This window comes from Podarcis melisellensis (genome assembly GCF_964234715.1).
Source record: "Podarcis melisellensis genome assembly, chromosome: 8".
Taxonomy (NCBI): domain Eukaryota; kingdom Metazoa; phylum Chordata; class Lepidosauria; order Squamata; family Lacertidae; genus Podarcis; species Podarcis melisellensis.
In genome coordinates this window covers 20,864,465-20,883,243 of record NC_138540.1, presented here as the reverse complement: position 1 = coordinate 20,883,243, position 18,779 = coordinate 20,864,465, and the positions used below count along the sequence as shown (strand labels likewise).

The 18,779-nt window shown below is 47.3% G+C and overlaps 1 protein-coding gene and 1 long non-coding RNA gene across 4 annotated transcripts in view; one reads left to right on the top strand and one right to left on the bottom strand.

Moving 5' to 3' along the window:
- Positions 1-10,579, top strand: part of DVL1 (dishevelled segment polarity protein 1) — a 95,412-nt gene extending 84,833 nt beyond the window's left edge. For 2 of the 3 annotated variants that reach the window (XM_081923607.1, XM_081923609.1), the window contains exons 12-15: positions 3,259-3,390; positions 4,656-4,823; positions 5,035-5,241; positions 9,857-10,579. In XM_081923607.1, coding sequence (XP_081779733.1) covers positions 3,259-3,390; positions 4,656-4,823; positions 5,035-5,241; positions 9,857-10,284 — 935 coding nt within the window. In that variant the 3' untranslated portion in view covers positions 10,285-10,579. Of the gene's footprint in view, positions 1-3,258; positions 3,391-4,655; positions 4,824-5,034; positions 5,242-7,606; positions 7,646-9,856 lie in introns of all 3 variants that reach the window. The other variant, XM_081923608.1, reaches the window with a different exon arrangement.
- Positions 10,580-10,728: 149 nt separating this feature from the next.
- Positions 10,729-11,217, bottom strand: LOC309376991. The gene is made up of 2 exons (XR_014171335.1): positions 11,071-11,217; positions 10,729-11,035 (listed from the first exon to the last, which is right to left on the bottom strand). It is a non-coding gene; the product is annotated as an uncharacterized lncRNA (long non-coding RNA).
- Between the last annotated feature and the right edge of the window lie 7,562 nt (positions 11,218-18,779).

The following is an 18,779-nucleotide window of genomic DNA, read 5'->3' as shown; positions in this document are numbered from 1 at the left end:
CAAAACAGGCAGCTGCAGTCTTTCCATCCCCACGTGGTTTCTGCTGTGGTCTTGCCAGTCTCCTACACGCACACCCCCTCCCAAACACACCAATACATAAAACCCTCACAATGGGCTCTCCCCGTTGATTGCTCCCCACACATTCAAATCGGAACGTTGTCAAACCCAAACCGCAGGTTGCTTTCCCCGCTACTAACCAAACTAACTTCCTGCCAAAGCCAAACGTTGCCGCAGAGCACCTGGCGAGAATTGGTTGCAAACGGGACCCAGGAGCCTTTGTGGGTAAAACGGCAAGTGGTGGGTGATGCTGTTCTTCTGGTGTCGCAAGGGGGTGCATGGCCTGAATCTGTGTGTTCCCAAGTCTTCCTTCACCATGCGCTCCCCCCCTTTTCTGACAGATGACATAAGCATGGAAAAATAAGTGGATCCCAAAGTTTCTGTGGGGAATGATTCAGTGCTGTAGCTCCATTAAAAAAATTAAATCCAGATGTGTTCCGGTAGTGCAGCTTCGCCAAGCTGATGCCCTCCAGATGTTTTGGACTACAACTCTCATCAACTCCAGGGTCTCTCTCTCCTCTTTTCTCTCTCTCCCCTGCCAACTCCTCTCTTTCCTATCATCTATCTATCTATCTATCTATCTATCATCTATCTATCTATCATCTCTATCATCTATCTATCTATCTATCTATCTATCATCTATCTATATCTATCTATCTATCTATCTATCTATCTATCTATCTATCATCTATCATCTATCCTCTATCTATCATCTATCTATCTATCTATCTATCATCTATCTATCTATCTATCTATCATCTATCTATCTATCTATCTATCTATCTATCTATCTATCTATCTATCTATCATCTATCTATCTGTCTGTCTATCATCTATCTATCATCTATCTATCTATCTATCTATCTATCTATTCATCTATCATCTATCTATCCCTCCCCTTCTCTGCCCCAGGGACTGATGGGAGTTGTAGTTCAAAAATTATTGAGGGCAGCCTCCCTGGGTGCCTAGATGGCTCCACCCACCCTGGCACCCCATTGGTCTCCCTGCTGGCCTGATATATAGAAGCTTCTGGTTCAATCTTGACTTTTTAGTCTAGGGCAATTGCCAGGTTGGCCTTGACTACCTGGCTTCTATCCTTGATTCTTTCCTCTCCCCCCCCCCTCGTTTTCTGGATTCTCCCCCAAATAAATAAATATTTTTTCCTCCATGTAGAAAACTAGCCTGTTAGAGAGAAGGGCTTTTCTCCCGGACATGTGAGTTTTCAGTATGCAGGGATTTGTTTTCACTTGCTCAGAGAGGGCGTTCAAACGTGTGAGCATCTCTCTCCTTCAGGTGAAGCGGTATAGCCCAGCAAGGTGGTACAGCCCGGGGGCAGGTTGAGAGCAGGTCCCTAGGCCAGAACGGCAGTTTGACGTGACTCTAGTCAGCCCCTCCCTATACCATCCCCACACCTTTCATGACCAAGGAAGTGCCCTTAGTGACACCATCACTTTTAATCTGGAATACTTCACTTGTGAACACCCTTAAAGTGGGGCTGTATGTGATAAAGATAGATAGAAGTATCTCAGATATACTTCTTCAGCTAGTGTGGGTTTCACATCCAATTTATTTAATAATAATAATAATAATAATAACAGTAATGGGAAGAAAGCCTAAATTACACAAAAAGTCCAGATACATGTGTCATTCACAGAATGCAGTTGTGCAATAGAATTCTTGACATGAAATTTGGATAAACAGAGATATAGATATCCTCCCCAATAAAGCACCAAGTAGCTGCAGCACAGGCACTTCAATTTAAAAGTTCTCTCACATACACCCCGGGCGGTCTCCTTTTTAGACAAGGTTCTCTATTAAAAGCAAGAGATTTCAATTAAATTTATTTGAAAGCTCAAGAGTCTTTGGTGCATCCAAATAATGACACCCACCCCCTTCTTGCTGGCCTCCATGCTGTCTGTTCTTCAGCACAAGCCATGCCGAAATGAAGAGAAGCCACGCAGGATTTGCCAGTGTAGTCTTCAGGCCTGGGCCTGAGGTGTTTGGGTACCTGAAAGAGGAGGCCCAACTGCTGCTAATTCACTTCCCTAAGGCAGGAAGTTCACAAACAAGAACTTTCCACTGGATTTTTGGGTGGCTTTGAAGAGAAAATGGCCGTCTCTTTTCCATTTTTGTTCGCCTTGTTCTGAGGGGGAAGAAAATGCTGGTTTGTGGCACCCATTGTCCCTCCCCCCCAGATCCCCTCAGAAAGTCACTCTGGGTTGTACCTGATGCCAGTCCCACTCAGAGCAGACCCATAGAAGATAATGGATGTGGCTACCATAGGTTCATTCATTTCAATGGGCCTCCTCTGGACATAACTGAGTTGGAAGCAACTCAGCATCATCATGGGTAACATGAAAATGAGGGGGACAGATCCTGAAGCTGAGGCTCCAATACTTTGGCCACCTCATGAGAAGAGAAGACTCCCTGGAAAAGACCCTGATGTTGGGAAAGATGGAGGGCATAAGGAGAAGGGGACGACAGAGGATGAGATGGTTGGACAGTGTTCTTGAAGCTACCAGCATGAGTTTGACCAAACTGTGGGAGGCAGTGGAAGGCAGGAATGCCTGGCGTGCTCTGGTCCATCGGGTCACGAAGAGTCGGACACGACTAAACAACAACACCCTGCCACCACAGCCTCCACCTGTGATAAGTTTCACAACTCATGCAAAGTATTGCCGGAATGATCCCTTTCACCATTCTGAGGAGGGAAATGGTGGCCTCGGGCAGCTATCATTTCTCCCCCAGAATCCCCTCAGAACTGCTCCATGTCGTGATGTAGGTTTGTAATGATGAGTAGTCTCCTGCTGCCCTGATCAGCCCCCATCAGCAATGAGTTTCACATTTCAGCCAAAGTACTGCAGAACCAATGCCTTTCTTGTTTATCGCCTCTAAATGAGGCGGACAAAATGGAGGGGACCAGTTTTCCTCAAATCCTGTCTACTTCTCTCTCGCTTAGTTGAAGTTTATTTCAGTTAGGCTTGTGCAGGAGGAGTTGGTGGCCGATTTTACCTCATGGTCAGGTCCTTCTCTTTCTCTGCAACCTCCATGCTAAAATGCCCACCTCAGCTTTCCTCATGGCAAGGCGGTCCTTGCGTAAAACTGCTTCCCCCACCCCACCCCCTGCTTTCCCTCTCAGCCTCCATCCATTCCTTGTTTCCTTTATAGCAACATCTCTGTCTGCTCTTCCTTTTTTTCCAGAGCTGGACGAATCCCCTTTAACTGTTAAAAGCGACATGGCCACCATTGTCAAGGTTATGCAGTTGTCGGATTCTGGCCTTGAGATTCGGGACAGGATGTGGTTAAAAATCACCATCTCCAATGCAGTAATAGGTGAGTGACTCCTGCTTCTGTGGCTGGGGGTGGGGGTGAAGGCACCTTACTAAATTGAGGTTTCACCATCATGGTGCCCTTCAGATGCTGCCAGACTCCGGCTCCTATCATCCTTGACCAGTGGTCATTCCTGGCCGGGGCTGATGGGAGTTGTAGGCCAGGGAAGGCTGAGTTGAGCCAATGAAATTCCAGCATACAGCGATGTCAACTCTGGAGGCAAAATATTCCCTTTCCTGTTCTGGATTACGGTTTGTGCCACTTTGCTACCCTGCCAGCTTGGATGAGGAATTGTGAATTACTGTCACAGCTTGTGTGTTTTTTCCCCGGAACAGGTAGGGAGTGAACATAGCAGTTGGGCTAGATGGCAGTCCCTTCCAACGCTCCAATTTTATGATTCTATCACGGTGTAGCATGAGACAGCCTTTACTTGCTGGGGCTGATGGGATTTGTAGTCCAAAACAACTGGAGGGCACCAGGTTTGCACAAGAGCATGGGGCAGTGCAAATGTGATGCAGTCCATCCTTTAACCACAGGGAGTGAGCAGCCTCTCCTCCTCCTCCTCCTTTCCCCCTTCAATTCTTCCTACTCTTCCCCATCACAGTTATTGGTTTTGTCCACAGCACCAGCCGTAACTGTGGTTAACAATACCTGGAGTTCATGGTAACCAGGGCTTGAAAGTATGGTTGGCAAACCATGGTTTCAAGGAGGGAACATAGCACCAGCTACTACTCCCACTTATTCTGTGACATATTTATCTGAAACATGTTTCCCCCAGCTTCAGTAGTTTTAAGCAATCTGCATACTCTTTGCCAAACCAGATTTGGCTACATAATGATATCACTGAGAGAAGGAGAAGAAGAGTTTGGATTTGATATCCCGCTTTATCACTACCCTAAGTAGTCTCAAAGCGGCTAACAATTTCCTTTTCCCTTCCTCCCCCACAACAAATACTCTGTGAGGTGAGTGGGGCTGAGAGACTTCAGAGAAGTGTGACTAGCCCAAGGTCACCCAGCAGCTGCATGTGGAGGAGCGGAGATGCGAACCCAGTTCCCCAGATTACGAGTCCACTGCTCTTAACCACTACACCACACTAAGCAAGCGAGGGCAATGGGGACTGAAAGCAAGTGAGGGCACAGGCAATGTAAAATAAACAAGTTGTCATTTTTACCAGGAGTGCCGGTTTGGGTGGATAGGTGGGGGGTGGTGTGGAATTACCAAATTGGTGGTGTTTCCCCCCCTTTGACTACTCCCCTTGCTGTTTGCAGGAGCGGACGTGGTCGACTGGCTCTACACGCACGTGGAGGGCTTTAAAGACCGAAGGGAGGCCCGGAAGTACGCCAGCAGCATGTTGAAACATGGCTACCTCAGGCACACTGTGAACAAAATCACGTTCTCAGAGCAGTGCTACTACGTCTTTGGTGATCTCTGTGGCAGTAAGTCCCCCTCCTTACACCCTTTGGGGAAGGGTCTGGTCAGCAATGGCTTTCCCGGGTCTCAGGTCTCAAGTCCTTCCTAGCCCCAGCTGATGATACCAGATATTGAACCTGAGACCTTTTGCATGCAAATCACATACTCTGCCCCTGAGCCATATTGTTCTGTGTGTCTGCGCCATCATGGAAGTCGTTTTCTCCTTTCCGTCTCCAGATCTGGCTGCACTGAACCTTAACAACGGTTCCAGCGGAGCTTCAGACCAAGACACCCTGGGCCCCCTCCCACACCCGGCCACGCCTTGGCCCTTGGGGCAAGGCTATCCTTACCAATACCCCCTTGCCCCTCCGTGTTTCCCGCCGGCCTACCAGGACCCAGGCTTCAGCTATGGGAGCGGCAGCGCAGGGAGCCAGCAAAGTGAAGGTAGGTTCTCTGGCGTGTGCATCTCCCCTTCCATGATTTCCATTCCTGCTGGCCGTTTGCTTAGTTCTTCCCTCTCCCCCACCCCTTGGTTTGGTTTTCCTCTCTCCTCTTCTCATGACTCCCTTTGTCTATCATGCATGGAATCGATTTCGTTCTGCTGCAATGTGAAGGCCAGTCAATGATTGTTTTAAACAAGCTGCCTGCATAGATTCGGTGACCTGGTTCACATTAAATGGCGAGCCAAGCCATGGTTTAGCATATGTGAGTTAAAGGCACCGGTTCCTGAAATGAAGATCCCAGCCACAGCAGTCCTCTCCTGACACTGCTGCACTACCCGGAGCTAAGCCATGGTTTGGTGTATATGGTTTGTCTTGCTGCAGACAAACCACAAACTCTAACCAAGGTTTTTTTGGCATTTACCACTTGTGCTTTGTTTGAAGTGAAACAAACCATGAGCCCAGGCTTGAACATAACACTAAGTCAAACCATAGCTTAGCCCCAGGTAGTGTTGTTGCAATAGTAGAAAAACAACTACCAAACTTTTAGAAGACAACTTAAGGCAGCCCTGTTTAGGGAAGCTTTTAATGTTTAATAGGTTATTGTATTTCAATGTTATGTTGGAAGCCGCCCAGAGTGGCTGGGGAAACCCAGCCAGCTGGGCGGGGTATAAATAATAAATTATTATTAGTAGTAGTAGTGGTAGTAGTAGTAGTACTAGGGAGGAGTTCATTGGCCATGATCTTAGCCCAGAGAACCCACATGTTTGTATGTTCATGCTAAGCCATAGTTTGGCTCAACATTACCTGCAAACTGTGTCAGTGTCATCTTTCTGGAGGAGGGAGTAGTGTTGTGTTGCCTACATTGGTGGCCAGATACAAACCATAGCAGCGTTAAAAAACACCCATTGATAGCGTTCGTATTATATGTTATTAGGCTCCATGCAAAAATCAAAACGGTCCCTCTCCATGGGCCAGATTATAATCTAAAGCATATAGTCACAGCAGAGTCAGTAATTTAACATTTCACATCTAAAAATAAGCATTATTTTTGGTAATGACAGATCAGCTCTGAAAAACAAAACAAAAGGTGTGGGGGGGGGGAGAGAAAGAGAATTTGGATATTCTGGCTGTCACATGTCCAGCCTACCGCATTCCTGTCCAACAAAGACTTGTTTAAGTTTAGTTGCTAAAACAGCGAGTTGGGCTGCTTTTTAAGGTTGCATCTGCATCATTTAGAAAATATTTTGAACTTTGTGCGGTGAATTTGTGCAGCCACAGAGAATGCCTTCTCCCAAGCCAATGCCACCTTGAACTTCAGAGGGCAGTGGAAGTGCCAAGCCACACTCACTCTGCCTGCTTAGATTCACACCTGAGAGGGTCTGTAGGGAATGTTTGGGACCTACCGTATTTTTCGCACCATAGGGCGCACCGGACCATAGGGCGCACCCATTTTTTGGGGGGGGAAATAAAGGGGAAAAAATTATTTTTCCCCCCCAGGCGCGGGGCTGGGGCGGGGGAAGCTCGAGCTTCCCCCGACCCCAGCCCGCAAACAGGCAGCTCTCTGCAAGCCGTGGGAGCACTCCGGCTCCTTGCGGAGAGGTCCGCGAAGCCTGGGCGCGCTGAGCTCAGCGCGCGCAGGCTTCGGCATGCTGGCAACTCTCCGCAAGGAGCCGGAGCGCTCCGGCTCCTTGCGGAGAGGTCCGCGAAGCCTGGGCGCGCTGAGCTCAGCGCGCACAGGCTTCGGCATGCTGGCAACTCTCCGCAAGGAGCCGGAGCGCTCCGGCTCCTTGCGGAGAGGTCCGCGAAGCCTGGGCGCGCTGAGCTCAGCGCGCGCAGGCTTCGGCATGCTGGCAACTCTCCGCAAGGAGCCGGAGCGCTCCCGCTCCTTGCGAAGAGGTCCGCGAAGCCTGGAGAGCGTGAGGGGTCGGTGCGCACCGACCCCTCTCACTCTCCAGGCTTCAGCGAAAGCCTGCATTCGCACCATAGGACGCACACACATTTCCCCTTCATTTTTGGAGGGGAAAAAGTGCGTCCTATGGTGCGAAAAATACGGTAAGTCATTTATACCTCCACATATGAGCATCCAAGAACAGCCTTGGCAGGAGACTGTACTAAGCAGGTTGCTATGAGGAGAGATGTCCTTTCTTGAATTCACAGGTGCAAGGGCTATGCTGTATTAGGCACAAAGATATGTGGGAAAGTGGGAGCAGAGAGCATGATGGGGGCAGTGTGTTGCTTTTCCCTTCACCACCTTCTGCCTAATAGTGCATTGCTGCTGTGGCTGCTGCAGTTGTGTGTCATTTCACTTGAAGCTTTCCCCCCCTTTTCTTTTGTAACTGTTATTCCCTTGTTTTGTCCTGAGCAAGCATTAGACTGAAGGATTCATAAAGGAATGGCTGGGACTGGTAAGCGTCTCACACACCTCCCTTGAAAACTGATATTATTGCTTCGTATATAGCATGATCATCTAGATTCTTGTGTCTTCCCCCATTCTGAAACTCTTAGCGTGCCTCTCCACCCCATGCTCTTCTCTCTGCCCCTCTGTCCTTTTTGTTTCCTTTTGAATTATCCTGGGCTGCCCAGCCATCTGAGCTGGGACAGCCTGCAGAATAGGAAGCAAAGCTTTCACTGGAGAGTTTGGCTGGAGTTTCTCCAGTGCTGATCAGCAGATTGCAGTTTACAGGGTGTCAGATTCAGTTAAAGGTAAAGGTAAAAGGACCCCTGACCATTAGGTCCAGTTGTGACCGACTCTGGGGTTGCGGCGCTCATCTTGCTTTATTGGCCAAGGGAGCCGGCGTACAGCTTCCAGGTCATGTGGCCAGCATGACTAAGCCGCTTCTGGCGAACCAGAGCAGCGCACAGAAACTCTGTTTACCTTCCCACTGGAGCGGTACCTATTTATCTACTTGCACTTTGATGTGCTTTCGAACTGCTAGGTTGGCAGGAGAAGGGACCGAGCAATGGGAGCTCACCCTGTCGCGGGGATCTGAACCGCTGACCTTCTGATCGGCAAGTCCTAGGCTCTGTGGTTTAACCCACAGCGCCACCCGCATCCCTCAGATTCAGTTAGTAAGCAGGAATTGCTGAAGTTCTTCAGGACCTTGGAGAGCTCCATTGTGAAATAGACTTTGCTTTTGATGGAGATTTGACCTCCACTGAGCAGCTAGATGGCAAAACTGAGAGCTCTAGATCTACTCCCAGTCTGAGAGCTAGCAGGAATTTAAGGAGACAGAATGCTGCCTTCTGAAACGTCACACATTCCAGATGGAATCTGCTTTCTCTTCTGGGAGTTTATTGAGGAGTGATGGTCAATAAAGGGCTAGAGCTGCAGATCCTAGAGTCCTTTCTTGTGGAGTATACATACTCAAACACACACACAAACTCTTTCTCTAGATCAGCCTTTCTCAACCTGTGGGTCCCCAGAGTTGGACTACAACTCCCATCACCCCTAGCTAGCAAGGCCAGAGCTCAAGGATGACGGGAGTTGTAGTCCAACAACTTCTGGGGACCCACAGGTTGAGAACCGCTGCTCTAGATGGTTCACAGAATGCTCTTCCCATGGTCTGGATCTTTGGCCAGCTTGAGGGCTGTTGGACTGTTGAGACAAGTTTCTGCTGTCTCAGGCATCAAAGATGGAGAACTCATTGTTCTTCCCTTGCCTGTGTGTGTGTGTGTGTGTTTTAATACAATATTTTGGATACCTAAGTACACAGAATAACTTCTTGCAGCTTGCAATAACTCTCTGCATGAAAGCAACTGCAGCCAAATACAAACTCTGTGTGCATGCCTGGTCAGCAGCTATGCTTCTTGGAAAGCCACTTTTGATTCTTCTAACAGCAAACTTGGATGGTGAGTGCCAACAGGACTGTAGCTAAGATGAGGCCACTCAGAAACAAGAGGGAGGTATTGGTACATGCAGAGGTATCCCAAGGATTGCAGAAGTACCAAAGACCAAACCAGCCACTCCACACATCAGAAGCAAACAACTTACGAGGGCAAATCCTCCAAGAGACTTGCATGACCTTGAAGACTGAGCATGCTCCGCAGTCATGCAACATAGAGTGTCCGTTGGAAAAATGTGGAAGGCCACGCTTAGAGGGAGCGGCCGGCTGGAACCCTGAACCCAAGCAGGGCTTTTAGGAGGGAGAATACAGTGCAGCATTTGGTTACAGGTCCACACTTGCAGATACTTGGGATTTCAGGACATTTCGAAATAAACATTCGTGTGAATCTTTCTGCAGGGTTGCTTTTCGTTACTATTATGAAACAGAATACACCCTTTGCTGTTACTTTTTTTTTTTTACTCCAGCGTGTCCCCCCCCAAATTATCACTTCTCCTCCTTTTTGAAAGTGTTGCTGCGTTGCTTCTATGAGGTTTTCGGTGTAGTTTCTGGACATCCATGCATGACAAAAAGTTACGCCCGCTTCTGCCCCGGCAGTTGTGCTCACCCGAGTCCTGTAGCCATCCATCGCATGCGAACCTCGTGCGGGACCATATGTATCCTTGCTGCTTCATCTGTTATTTCTTTGCCGCTGATCGGCAGGCGTCGGTGCCACTTGCGTTTCTTTCCCCTTTCACTGACCCCCTTCCCTTTCCCTTCCCTCCTTCCCCCCAGGAAGTAAAAGCAGCGGCTCTAACCGAAGCAACAGCGAGAAAAGCCGGAGGACCCTGGCTCGGGATAAGGACCGCAAGTCAGCCGGCAGCGGCAGCGAATCGGATCCCACTGCCCGGAGCGGGGTAGCAGGGAGCGTCCTTCGGCGCGAGCGGCCGGCCAGCCAGCTCAGCCAGCTCAGCCACCACAGCCGCGCCTCTGCTGCCCCCAGCGAGAGGAGCCCACACAGCCGCCATTCGCACGGGCCTCCAGGCATCCCTCCGCTCTGCAGCCTCCCCAAGCTGGGCCCCAAAGTCTATGGGACAAGTGGGCCCCCTGGGGGGCCCCCCGTGCGGGAACTCGCCTCCGTCCCCCCCGAGCTGACCGGCAGCCGCCAGTCGTTCCAGAAGGCCATGGGCAACCCTTGCGAATTCTTCGTTGACATTATGTGAACAAGAAGTGCCTTCAAAAGACTCTTGTGCGGAGGGTTTGTTTTCTTGGGGTTCCTTTTTTAAGTTTGCAAATTGACGCTGGAAAAGAAATAGGGGTGGAGACAGAGAGGTTGGGGGGGGGGAGAAACTATTCGGACTGTCCTTTGCATGTCACGCCTTCCTGACTCTTGATGTTTGCAAGCAAACGAGGAACAGAAATCCTGGAAACTTAGATATCTGCAAATCAGTGGAATCTTTTTTTTTTTAAATTCTCCTTCTGCTTCCCCTACCCTGACCAATGTGATTGATTGGTGTTCTCTTCACATACCCTAATGAGCTTTGGTATCTGTGGCATCCTCTCCCCAGTGCAATTATACTGTGTTCTCAATCAAAAAATAGCATTTTATATAGTGCTTTTAAAAAGCAACAACACCCAATTCTCCAGTCATGCATATTTGCACCTTCTTTTGTTTTTTTAAAAATGTTCTGGTTACTTTATTTCCATCTGGGAGTAGGGGGGACCTTTCTTCTTTTGCTATGAAAAGGACAGTGCTAGCCAGTAGCCATAAAATCTAAGGTGTGTCTGCAAGTGGTGCATTATGGGAGTCCTGTATCCAATCATAAGTGAAAGATCTGGCTCTGTGCCAAGGTTTTGCTTCCTTTCTTCATTTTACTATTCAGGCCTTGTTTGCATGCTACATGGTGCCTGGATCTACACCAAGCGATTGCCCTAAGAAAGGAGGAAATAACTCACTTGGTAGAGAGTTGGGCACTTTGTCCTGAAGGATGAGGTGACAAGTTCACCACCGCTGTCCTTCTCCCTGCATGCATGTCTTCAGGTCTGAATTGTGCACTGGACTTCTCCGAACCATGAAACTACGAAGTGTCTGCCACTTACCACAAGCAGCTGGGCCAAGAGGTCTCCTGTCCACCTTGGGCAAGTCCTGCTCCTGCCTCCGTTGTTTGCTCACGCTCGCTGTTTCTTGTTTCTCTTTGCTAAAGGGAACAAGGAGATCCATCTCTCAGCTCTGTTCTCTTTCTCTGTGGCATCAGCTGCTAGCATTTGCTTTCCCCCTGCACTGAAGGCAAAAGCAGCCGATGCCAGAGAAAAGGGGTTCAGTGTCCAGCTTGCTTTCTGTATAAGAAAGCAGGAATAAATTCAACTTGGCCTTTCATTGCACCCAGTGGCTTTTCATCTAAGCGTTTGCAAACAGCAAAATCTGACTCTGGTTACATACCCAATTTAAAACAACGACAGCACTGATAAAAATAAACGCGGCAGTGACTGTCACATACCAATAGAAGCCGATACACACAAGAGTCACGTAGGGCTGACAGACGTTTCCGTTACCACCTGCTTCCAAATTTGTATGCAGGGTAGAGGGGGAAATTAGCTACCTGTTCAGTAACTTTAAGCATCAAAATGCACCAGTGCATCAGAGACAATTACATACTTGTGATTTGATAAGAATATAGAATGACCCCAGGACCACCTTGAAGGATTCACAAGGTTGGAGAGGCATCCCTCAGGAATACTGCAGTGATGGGATACATACCCTGTTTAGAGATGGCATTGGACTCAAGTGGTCCCAGTCCTTCGATGGGAAGCTTGAAATGCCAATCAAATGTAGCTGTTTGTGTTCTGACCAGTGCCAAGCAAAGTACGGACTTACGGCTTGAGCAATTCCCCATATCTGTGTCATAGACCTGCCACCCAAATGAGAATGGGAAGCAGGGGTTGTGTGTCACTTGATATACTTTCCTTCACACTGTGGTTGACCTAGGTCAGGGACAGAGAATCAGCAGCCCTCCAGATATTGTTGGACTACAACTCCCATCATCCCTGATGTTGGCCATGCTGGATGGGGACTGATGGGAATCAGACTCTGAAGAACTCCGGTGGGACACAGGTTCCGCAGCCTTGCCCTAGATAATGGTGGATCCTTTTTGAAATTTAGGATTGCAAAGTGGGTTGCTTAGCACTTCTTCATGATCTCTTTCAAAAACCTGTACAATGTATGTGGATGTTTGAGGTTACTACTGTCTTGCAATAGATTGAGATAGTGAAAATCACTGAGTGAATGAACTTCAATAAGCTGGCTTTCCTTTAGGAGGGAAACCACTTAAACTTTGCCCAACCATGTTACTGTTTGGACAGTTTCACATCTCCCTGGTGCTGTTTTCACTTCTCGTTCTGGAGCAGGGATGGGTGAAATCTGTGGTCTTCCAGATGTTGCTGGACTCCAGCTCTCACCAGCCCCAGCCAGCATGGTCAGAGATGGCAGATGTGGTTCAGTAACATCTGGAGGGCTACACTTCCCCCATTCTTGTCCTGGAGTGACAACCAGCTGCCGTTCTTGTTCTGCATCTCTGCTGGGCTATTGTTGTAGCACTTCATATAAATGATGGGCATGAACTTCCAAGATTGCCACCAAAGAAGATCAAAAACAGACATAAAATTTTAAGCGTGGTGAGAGTGGTTTTGAAAATCTGTGGGGGTTTTTTTCTGACATGAAAGCATACGTACATGCATACATTTTCCTGCATCTATGAACAAAGGCCACAAAACCACCAAGAACAAACCAGTTCTAGAAACATTGGAGAAAAGCTGAGTGTGGTCAGTGCCTATTGGTTAGTACCCACTAGTGACACCATGATCACACAAACACACCTCAACTTTGTAAAAATATTCCTGACTCTCTTTTGGGGAGGTGAGTAAAGTGAAAGGTGGACAAGTATTGAACGTTATGTGAGTGCTGCTTAAAAAGTAAATTGCAGAGCCAAAATGCCCACCTGATTCTTCAGTAAGATGGACAAGGTATAGTGTTGATATAGTATTTGATTGGCATGGAGTGTCCATGTTCTAGGCAAATGAGAAAGGTGAGATGCAACCCCCAGGTTTACAAGTTGTTGCATTCTCTGTCACATGTATTTTATCTGTTTTCGCCCTATTTGTTTCTTCTGGGCGATTTGAGATTTAAGCACTTAACTGACCATTGGTTTTATAAGCTGTGTTGATAGCACTGAGCCAGCAATACTTCCCATTGTGTGTACTGTGTGCAAGCTGGCCTGTATAGCTTGTTCATCAGGAGGAAAGGGGGGGACCGGCCTTCTCATTCCACATCCGTCCATCCCCCTCCCCAAATGCTCATGTGGACTGCTGGCTGTCTTCTGTGAGGGCCCCCCCCCCTCATTTTTAAATGAGTGTTTTCCTGTACTTTGAGCTACAGCATCCACAGTCTGGCCTGGCGCAAATGCTGGCGGATCGCTGGACTTCAGAAATGAGAATGTTTTGCACACAGCAGCAAGCTTTTTGAAGTGTCAGAAATGTTGGTCTTTACCATTTTTTTTTAAAGTCCTTTGCAGTCCTTGGACTGGTTGTAAGAAAGAGATATAGGCAGGTGGATTGAAGGCATCTGAAGTTGGTGGGGCAGTGCCCCATATGTCTTCATGAACTAGCTTCTACTGTCCATGGGGGTGAATGAACCCAGTACTGCCCTCCTCCCGGGTTTGGCTTGGTCATTTTGTGTTCCCGCTCTGGGAAATGTAGCTCTACAGTAGGGAATGGGAGGGTCTCCTAACAACACACCCCTTAAAAACTACAGCTCCCAGAATTCTGTGGGGGAAGCTATGCCTGTCTACAGTGGTATCATAGTGCTTTGAATGTATGGTGTGGACGTGGTCTTCCCTGTACCCACCACCCACCCTCACTTCCGCATCACTTAACGGTTTTGCTGATTTCCAGTCCACATGCTTATGTTTTCAAGCTCGGCTTCTCAACGATGAGAGCTAGATCTTCTTAAAAATGCTTTTTAAAAAGCTGAGCGAGAATGCAGAATTCTATGATGTACAAAACATGGCGCACTTGCTTGGCAGTTGAATATAGATGGCTGTGCTTATCAATGGACAGGAAAAGGTGCAATTGCTACTATAACAAACTTCTGCAGCAGAATAAAATTGCTAGCACTGAAATTTCCAAACTGGGCTGGAGCCGTTTGGATGGCTACTTGTGTGGCAAGAAATAAATTAACTGAAATAATTAAGCGTGTTAATGTTTCTTGGCGTCATATGAGCAAATGTACATTGTCAAAGAGTTCCTGTAGCAGCCCGCAGGACTCGCCGGAGGAGGAGGGTGCTCACTGGCTATGTGTGAGTTGCCGCTTTTGGCTTCCTTCCTTCCCATCAGCCTCCACTGGTCTTGGGGCATTGATCCATATACCTAATTGTCAGAGGCAATTGCCCAAACCCAGTGGAGGCTGATGAGAAAGAAGTAAACTAAGACTACTGACTCATCCAGAGATACGATGGGGAGCCTCGGAAGGCAAATAACTTGTGCATTGGAAGTGGCTTCTTGATCCACACACCTAATGGAGAAATGCCATCGCAGAGTTCACTGCTTTTGGCTGAGGATGCCTGTTGCATCTCTGGATGAGAAAGTTCTCGGCTTTCCTCCTTCCAAATAGCCTCCATTGGGAGCATGTCATTTTGGTGCATCTCCGCATACAGCGTCTAGCTCCCAAAAAGGAGAGGCAGCAGAACTGGCCTACTGTCATGGGAGGTTGCTTCTTATGTATCTGCATAAGCTGCTGCTCTGGGCTTTTCTTTTGAATTAGGAGGAACACCCACATCGTAGATAGAATTGTAGAGTCGGAAGGGGACCCAAATGAAGAGACACTTAAAAACAAAGCTTTGGGCCATGGTGAGAGTGACTGCAGCTTTCTGCCAGCTTCTATTAAAAATAATAATAATACACGGAAGCATCGCAGCTATCAGAAATTTGGACAAGGCTGTGTTAGCACTTCTACTTTGGGGTCATGTGGAATAGCCTCTATATGTTTCGGTTTCCTCTCTGCCCATTTTGTGCGTGTAAGTTAAAAATGTCAAGCCAGTCAAAATGACAAAGTGTTATCAGGTCTGTGCTTTTGGATGTGGTGACAATGGCATGCTTTGTGAGAAAGGCTGTGACATTATAGTGACAATCATGAGGACGGGTTTTTTTTTTTGCAATCACCTGTTTACTCTTCCCAACACTCTCTCTCTGTCTCTCTCTATCTCTCTCTGCACAACTGCACACTCATCTTTCAGCTGTTTGGAGTTGCAGTGATAGCAATCTCCCCCCCCCCAATAAAAATAATAATCTTGGGAATTGTGCTTTTGCAGGGCATCCATGGGTTGTCTCGAGTGCCAGCCTTCCTCAGAGTAGACCCATTGAACTTAATGGGCACGATGAACTTAGGTCCATCAATCTCAGTAGGTCCACTCTGATGGCTACACCAGCCCATGTCAGTTTCCTGCCACCGCTCCACATCTTTGGTTTACAGTGGCAGGGAAAAATCTCAGAATAATATAAAGCTGCCTATCTCCAGTTCAGGCCCTTGCTATATCTAGCCCAGCGCCGTCTGCTCTGACTGGCAGCAGCTCCCCAGGATTTCCCGGCACAGCAACAGTAAGGGACTGGACACCCTGCAAAGCACTTTCCCTGCCACTGTGGTTATTCCTCAACAGCTGGTTTCTGGGGAAGGTTAGCAGACCAGTGGCAGAACTTCTGTTTTGCATGAAGATTGCAGGCTCAGTCCCCCAGCTAAGGCTAGGAGAGTTCTTCTGCCTGGAGAACTGTTGCCAGTCAGTGTAGTAGATGGTACTAAGCTGGATAAAGCAGCTTCCCATGTTCTACCAAGTCAGAACAAGTAGATGCACTGCCTGTTCTGACTGGCAACAGCAATTCTCACCAGGGTCTGTGATCTTTTCCATCAAGCACTTCTTGACCATTTTTAGCTGGAGTCGCCAAGGATTGAAATTTGGACCGTCTGCGTGCAAAGCTTGACCACCGAACGGTGGTGCCCCCTAGCAGAGATGCTGTCATCAGATGCGGTGAACTTGCCAAGGGCTCCTTCCTAGGCAGCTCAGCTTTCTTGCAGACATCCCAGAAGAGATGTTAAGAGTTGCAAATCAGTTTACTCTGAGGGTGCAAATCTCGGAGAAGAGGAGTGTGAAGACCAGCCGTTTCTTCTTGTGGATATATAGTTAAATGGGGTAACATCCAGTCAAGGTTTACTGAAGAGTAGACCCATTGAAATTGATGGAACTATGTTGCGTCTTGTGCATTAAGTATAGGGGTAGGGTCTTCTCTTGAGTAAAACAAACATTGGCTACAACTTTATATCTCCAGTACTTACGGCAAAACTCACATGAGCAAGCGTTTAGAATAGCACAACTATTTGCTTCGTGAATCGTAAGATCTGCAACACCCCTGTGGATAGATACAGGCATAGACACACATAGATAATACAATGATACCACCTATGTAGTAGGGGGCAGCCTTGCCACAGTTGTGTGGACCTGTTAGGGATTCTTAGAAGCTTCCAAATTCCAAAATAGCTGTTAGGTTGATGACAGGTGTAACATAGGTAGCTGCCTTAAGTTGGCCCAACCCATTTTTAAGGGGGTACATTGGTCTTCAACCTTGAAAATGGTTCACCCATGTTTAAAATGGTTCACTTGCTGTGTCCCTGTGGTTCTGTGCTCTTTCTACACTCTTTTAGAGTGATCCACCCATGATTGTTTAATCTGACTGTAATTGGACAAACATGCCCCACTGTCTTGTCATTGACCTTAGGCCAGTCTTGCTTTTGTTCCTGTTCTGTTTTCGGGCAGATCCACACCATCTGTTTAAAGCACATGGCTTCCCCCAGTCATCCCTGGGAAGTGTCGGTTCCCTCCCAACAGAGCTACAATTCCTTAACAGATTGAGGTTGCTGGGATTCCGTGCTTTTAAATGCACACCCCTTCAGCTCCCTAGGGATCCCTTCCACTCTACAATTCTGTGATTCTATGCCAGGGATCCTTTAGCTGTTATTCTTGCATCGTAGGATCTATGAACTTTGAATGGTGTGGATCTGCTGTTAATCCACCAGGTGGACTCACCCCTTGGCTTTTTTAAAATTTTGTTTATCTGGATTGTAGTGAGTAACTTCAAAAGAATGATTTTAATTCTAATCAGTGATTAGAAAGATGTGTAAAGAATTTATGTACAGTAGAGGAAAACAATTTAAAATAAATGATTTTAAGTAATGACTGGAGGTGGGGAGAATCTTTACTCCCTATCACTCTCAAATGTTAACTGTCCTAGAACGGGTTCAGTTCCCAAGGTCAACCTTTGGGCAGTGTGAACCGTACTGTTTCCCCATTTTACATGTCTATTTCATAATTGAATTCTTTCTTTTTTTGTAGATATTGTATTAAAATTCAAGTGTCTGTATAGTTAATATATAGCAGCTTATGTGTAAATGCTATTTTAAACACTAAAAAAAAGCTTTTAATTTTTACGTGACAAATGCACTTTCCTGTCTTTCCTTTATTTGTGGTGATACTTTATTTTGAGAGGTGTGTGTGTTGTGGACTGTATATTTCATATTCTGCAAGCACCGTAACTTATTCCTGGGTGGCAGTCCAAGCTTGCTTTGTCCTGATGCAGTTATGAGTCTTCTTCAGAGCCCAAGGTTTCTTCTTCTTCTAGTAATCAGGGGATTGGTGGCTGGTGCCCATTGGGACTGGTAGGGCGGAAGTCAGGGAGACGAACAGTAGGTGGCGCCAGAGCCCATGACAAGGAAAGCGAAATCATTCTAGTTTTGTCCTCATCCTCCTACTCCCTTCTGAGTTCTAGGAGGAAAATACTAAGCTTAAAGAGGACCCTTCAGCAGGTTGTCAGGTGGGGCTGGCTTAGGGCAGGCTGAAGTTGGTGAAACAGTGGCCCATTTGCCCCAAATGGAATAGGGAATCAGAGGGCATATTAGGCTATGTGCGTGCCACACCTCCGATTGTGTCTCTTGCAGAAGCACCTTTAAAGTTACACATGTAAGTGTGTGATATCCAAACACCTTTACCTGCATTGTCATCCAAACCTGTCCCAAAGGCTTGGGTCAAGTTAACAGCATTGCACACCTTTTTAAACCACGCGAAGCATATAGGAAAGAGACAGGAAATGTTCGATAACATCCAAATAGATCACCGTGCATTTATTTGTATGCCGCTTTCCTTCAGAACTGTGCCCAAAGTAGCTCACAGCATACCAAATGAAGAATTAAGTACAATGGTTTGAATCAGTATGTACAAGTTTGTATGAAGCAATGCAAATAAACCAACCTAGTTTAACAGCTTAAAACTGAACAAGAGAAAGGGTAATGCCTAACACAGAATAGATAATGCATCCAAGAAGATAATGGAGTTGAAGAATATCCATGGGTTGTTGTTGTTTAGTCATTTAGTCGTGTCCGACCCTTCGTGACTCCATGGACCAGAGCACGCCAGGCATTCCTGTCTTCCACTGCCTCCACAGTTTGGTCAAACTCATGCTGGTAGCTTCGAGAACACTGTCCAACCATCTCGTCCTCTGTCGTCCCCTTCTCCTTGTGCCCTCCATCTTTCCCAACATCAGGGTCTTTTCCAAGGAGTCTTCTCTTCTCATGAAGAGAGTCTTCTCATGAGGTGGCCAAGGTATTGGAGCTTCAGCTTCACGA